Source organism: Syzygium oleosum, unplaced genomic scaffold (genome assembly GCF_021117445.2).
Source record: "Syzygium oleosum isolate NSW1041296 unplaced genomic scaffold, Sole_v2.1 Sole_v2.12, whole genome shotgun sequence".
NCBI lineage: Eukaryota > Viridiplantae > Streptophyta > Magnoliopsida > Myrtales > Myrtaceae > Syzygium > Syzygium oleosum.
The window spans coordinates 6,897,089-6,902,642 of record NW_026607496.1 but is presented as its reverse complement, the minus strand read 5'-3'; the positions used below and the strand labels follow the sequence as shown (position 1 = coordinate 6,902,642).

Below are 5,554 nucleotides of genomic sequence, written 5' to 3'. Positions count from 1 at the left end.
GTAGATAATGTACCGAGGTGCGCGGGCAAATATCGTAGTTATAACTTATACCTATATGGCTATCTCTACTAGCATGCCACACTATTTCCTCACAATGACTACTCCTTCAAAAAGGCCAAAAAAGAAAATTAATGATTATATGATACGTGCAAGTACTATCCTCAATGATAATTTGCACCCTTAATATAATGGCATTAGGATTTTATGCGGTGATCGATGTTGCATGACCGGATGATCATCAAGATCTCACCAGAAGCAAGTGTGTCGGGTTTTCCAATTTCTACTACTCAACTCAACACAACTAGGATTGGTAATGGGTCACACACGGTTCGTCTACGAGATTTAAGATAAAAAAAAACATAAAGATAAAATAAAGATTTAAATATGACACGATATGATATGGTCAATGCATCAAAATAAATTATAACTTTCTATGTTGTTATACAATTGTTTAGCTATCTAGCAGAAACTGTGTTGTTTCATCATTGACAGGAATTGACACGAATTACAATCACGGTTATTTTTTCATAACATGATCAGTCAACTGTAAACCAGGCAAGAGGGCCCTTTGGTTGGTTCGGGCCAAATTTCTAGCATTTCTTTGATTCCTCAACTCCAAGGAGGCAGGGCAACAATCTGAGAGTGAGTTGAAAGTTAGAATATGACAAATAAAAAAAAACTGAATTTTTTATAAGTTTAAAAAAATAGATTTTTATTTCCACTCAATTCAAGTTTGATTAAAATTCAATGTTATCCACTCTCTCAGCTAGCCTTATGAAAAGAAATAATGCATTATTGTCAGAAAAGGGGGTATCAATTTTCGGCAGGAAAATAAATGTCCCAATCAAATAAAGAAAAACGTATTCTCTTTTTGGTTGTTCAGTATATCTCCCACCTTACTAAGCTCGTCAAATGAGTGGGTCGGGTTGGGTTTGTGTCGGATCGAAAATGGTCTGACTCAAATTGACCCATTTAATCCGTATTGACCAATTGTTATGTAATATAATTTTAGCGACCCAAACCCAACCCGACTCAAACCCAACTAAAACCCAAATTGACCCAATCCATATTACTAAAACACATCCATATGCATACCACAACATGTAATTTACTTTAACCTCTTCATAAGAATATGTTATTTGGATAGATATTTTAATCAAATCAAAAACATAAACAAACTAAATAAAATCTAATAGTAAATAAAATAAAAAACAAAAAAAACCTAAAGATTGAAATGCACATTAAAAATTGGAAAAGTATGAACGTGTTGTGACAAAAAATATGGGGAAATTACCGAAAAATTCCTAAACCTATCGCTCTTGCGGCAATTCAGTCTTAAACCTTCCAATTTTGTCAATTTTGTCCTAAACCTTTTGACAATTTGCTCATTTAGTCATTCAGGCCAATTTTGAACACCAACCGTTCTACGTGTCATGGCCAGCATAGAACGACTAGCTCTGATGTGGGAAATTTTTATTTAATTTTAAAAAATATATGATTTATTTTTATTTTTTCTTCTCTTTTCTTTCTTTTCTTTTTCTTCTAAATTCGGCGAGGGTCGCTAGACAACCTCTCAAGTCATAGGCGAGGGCTAGCCACGGCCCTCAATTGCTGCTGGCGAGGGTTTCCGAGCCTCGCCGGACTTCATAGAAAAAACAAAAGGAAAGAAAGAAAGAAAAAAATTATAAATAATTCATAAAGCTTTTAAAAAATAAAAATTATAAAATTGTCCTAACATCTCCAACTCCACTTGAGGCATTGGCCGCTTTATTTACTACTAGAAGACTAGTGAAAAAGTTCTCAATTTTTCATATGGGTTTGAAATGGGTTAGTTCTCAACCCATTCAAGATCCATTAAATTGTTTGGCATTTATTTCTTGAATCCACTTAATCCTGTTTTTAAAATTTAAGGCAACTCATTTATTACTCGCAACATTAAATATGGGTTCTAGACCCATTATGCCACCTCTACACCTTACCTACAATGTGAATGGCCTACAAAGAAAATCACGTTTAACACCATCTTTGGTAGATTTGTGCCTTCTGTCTCTTAACATATTGTTGCAATGCATATCCAAAATCCATTCACGCAAAATTGGCTTAGTCTAGCTTCATTCTTTCAAGACTTATTATCTATTAAAACGACACGATTTAATACCTTTCTTTCTATTCACATAATGGCCGTTTGAAAGCCGACAGGGTAGCTTGTCACGTTAGATTCATCTGTCTGTATTGTCCATAAATGCTACCACATCGGATTCCTAAAGCTATAAGGATGAAAGTGTAACAAAGATATTTCTGGGTTGATAACTACAAAGTTTAGGGTACTGGTGGGATGAAAAAATATTTAGTTCTCGTAAGAAAAAGTTTAGGGTTTTTGGTAGAACTATACCCGGTCTCAACTCATACCTATCTGGCTATCTCTGCCAGCTTGCCGCACTATTTCCTCACAATGATTACTCCTTCAAAAATTACAGAAACAACCCCATCAAGAAGGCAAAAACGCCACCATCACATTCACTGGCCTAAGCTCCAATCCACCACCAACTGGAGAGAAAAGCAACCCGCCACCGCCCGCCATCACCACACACTCCTTTTTCTTTTTATCTTTTTATTATTTGCTTATACTTTAACATCATTATCAATGGCCAGCGCACCAACCTTTCTCTTCATTGCTCCGCCGCTCCCTCCCTTCCCCCCGGACTCTGGCTCCGACGATATCTCTCCTCTCGGGCTCGTCCTCGGTTTCATTGCCATCATCACTGTCCCCGTCCTCATCTACACCATCGTATGCGGGGTCAAATGCCCCTCCCTGTCTCTCCGCCGTGGCCGCCGGAGCTCCCGCAGCTACTCCGTTGAAATCTCCCCCGTCGACGGTGGCAGAGGCAGCGGTGGCGTGGCTCCTCCGGAAGCTAACCACGAGAAGGAGAGCGACGACTGCACGGCAGATGCCGTGGGCGGCGAGTGCCCGGTGTGCCTGTCAACGTTGTCCGAAGGAGAGGAGATCAAGCGGCTGAGCGTGTGCAGGCACGCTTTCCACACCGCGTGCATCGACACGTGGCTGGAGTCTCAGTCTAACTGCCCAGTTTGCCGTGCGTCGGTCCCGGTGAAGAGTCTGAACAATCCGGCTCCGCCGCCGCCGCCGCTACCAACAGTGGTCTGAGGCTGCTTGTTTTTTTTTTTTTTCTCAGCTGAGGTCAATTTTCCAGGTTATAATTTTGAGGTTGCTTTTACCTTTTCCTTTTAGCTGTTCTACTGTGCAAGAAACTACGCGTAGGAAAATGCGGATGACGAAGATGAACATGCTTCCTATTCCACCCTTTTTCTTGAAGGACAAGTTTTGTTGGCGGTCCTTGAAGGACAAGTTGGATCCTATTGCTTTAATGTACTCATGAAGGGAATGTGGAAAATGATGACTCCGTGCACGATCTGCTTATACTATGATAGATTCTCTCTCTCTTCTTAAAATTCATGCCTGCTACAGTGTGTGAACTCAGGGACATCTCCCATCACTCCGTCCAGGAAATGCCCAGGTCTCATTCAAATCATGTTTCATTGGTCATCATCGAGCAAATGGGTTAATGCCTGACAACTGACCAAACTCATTCGGCAATCGTTTGCCTTTTTCTGGGAAAAATCGTGGAAGGGTAGCTTTAGCTTTTCTAGCTAGAGAATTCCAAAGATAAAAAAGAGAGAGAACAAAAGAAAGAGCAGATGCACGCGGTTGATGAGAAAAGAAAAGTCAAGCAACGACATAATTGTAGATATATATGACTGCGAATAATAACCATTATGTTTCTGGACAAGTTTATGAGCAAAAAAATACGTTTGATAACGACATAAAATTTATGTTTGCGAAACAAAAATTTATCTGATAACGGTACAAAATTTCTCCTTCTCGAGTGGTCGGCGAGTGGACAGCAAGCAAATGGCGGCAGTTGATGGTGGACGGCAGACGGTGGCAACGAACGACGGGCGACAGATGGCGGGGGGAGGCGACGGTGGACGGCGCGGCCATTGCGGAGGACAGCGGCTAGAGGCGGCCGACGACGGGAGGAGAGCAGCAGCGGGAGGGGGGCGGACGGCGGCGAGAGACGATGGCCGGTGGACGGCGGTCTACAGTGGCCAACAGGGGGAGGCGGCCGGTGGCGGGAGGAGGGCGGCCGGCAGTAGGAGATGGTGGCCGGTGAACGGCGGGTGGCGAGAGACGACGAATGGCGGGAGGCGACGGCCGGCAAGTGGGCGGCGATGAGCGGTGGGTGGGCGACCGGCTAGTAGCGAGGGCGAGCGATGAGAAGAATTTTAACTTCTCATTTCTGTTCCAGAAATAAAAAAGTAGAAAATTTTAACTTCTCATTTTCTGTTCTAAACCTATTTCTGAAATCAAAATTTGTTCCGGAAATAGAAAAATGAAATTGCGTTACCAAATGGATTTCTGTTCCAAATCTATTTCTGGAACAGAAAAATAGAAACGGAATAGTTATCATTCGCAACCTAAGTGGTCCATATCTGTATGTCCGTCTGTACATTGATGATCACCACCAAAGTCCCATTCTCTTCTTGGTCCCATCTAAGAGTGGAAGGTGCGAAAAGATGATGGTGGTGATGATGATGATGGCTAAATGTTGTGAAGCCTTTCGTTTTTCGGTTGAATGGTTCGCTTGAGTGGGAGCCTTTGGTCCTCTCTCTCTCTCTCATTGTGCAAATTCAGATGCAAATGAATCTCGGAATGAAAGTGAAGAAACAACTCGGCCGGCAGTGTAGCATACGCAAGAAAACAATGTCCAGTTCTATGAACATAGTTGCGGTTGCAATCGTTGAATCTTTCAGGACTTGCGTAACTCCCAACATAATCAATGGCTATGATACCATTGATTGACTTGCTTTTGACTATGCTTTCCTCCCATTACTGTTCTTTCCTAGAGATGACAACGACTGGGCATGTCACGAGGCCCGTGTTTGGATGGGCCGAGCTTGGCTCATGCACCGTGCTGGGAGGAATTCTAGGGGGCCTTATGAGAAGTTAGAAACCCCGTGCTTTGATAGAGAAAGTGATCCCAAATGGAATGATTTTGAATATCAATTTATTAGTAGAAAATCTTCTTCTTCTTTTGAATTGCCGAACTAAGAAGTTTATGTAAGAGTTGAAGTCCCAAAGCTGGGTATTGAGAATTTTTTTCAGAGGAGAAGTGATTAGTCGGGCTCATTTCATGCCCGTCTTCAATATTGAAACTTTTTGGTCCACATATGTACAGCTTTTTTGGGCCCAAAGGACTGAAAAGTAGCCGTCGTGCTATTAGAGTGTGGCCAAAGGCGGCCCGCTACGGTGACCTGCCCTTTTTTTCTTGCCTGTTCTTTCCTTCTCCTAGATTGATCAGCTTGCTTGTACAAAGCCTATAACAGACAAAAATTCGTCCTCTTTCTCGATCACCACTGACCTTGCCATATCCTCACCATCATTAGTGCTTCCTAGTGGATCGTCTCATCCATCCCGTCGTAGACTGCAACTCTCTCACTCTATATGTGTATACGAGAGAGATGGCGAGGTGGTAAT

The 5,554-nt window shown here is 42.3% G+C and overlaps 1 protein-coding gene across 1 annotated transcript; it reads left to right on the top strand.

Annotated features, from left to right (window-relative positions):
- Positions 1–2,380: 2,380 nt before the first annotated feature.
- LOC115672192 (RING-H2 finger protein ATL33) lies at positions 2,381–3,438 on the top strand. The gene is made up of 2 exons (XM_056316337.1): positions 2,381–3,157; positions 3,248–3,438. The coding sequence occupies exons 1-2, from the start codon at positions 2,453–2,455 to the stop codon at positions 3,275–3,277; spliced, it is 735 nt and encodes a 244-aa protein (XP_056172312.1). The 5' UTR covers positions 2,381–2,452; the 3' UTR covers positions 3,278–3,438.
- Positions 3,439–5,554: the final 2,116 nt, after the last annotated feature.

Bases quoted from the DNA above. Each gene is read 5' to 3' on its own strand.
- LOC115672192 (XM_056316337.1), top strand. From the start codon at position 2,453: ATGATTACTCCTTCAAAAATTACAGAAACAACCCCATCAAGAAGGCAA. The intron at 3,158-3,247 runs GTCTGAGGCTGC...TTTTCCTTTTAG, and splicing joins CGCCGCCGCTACCAACAGTG to CTGTTCTACTGTGCAAGAAA.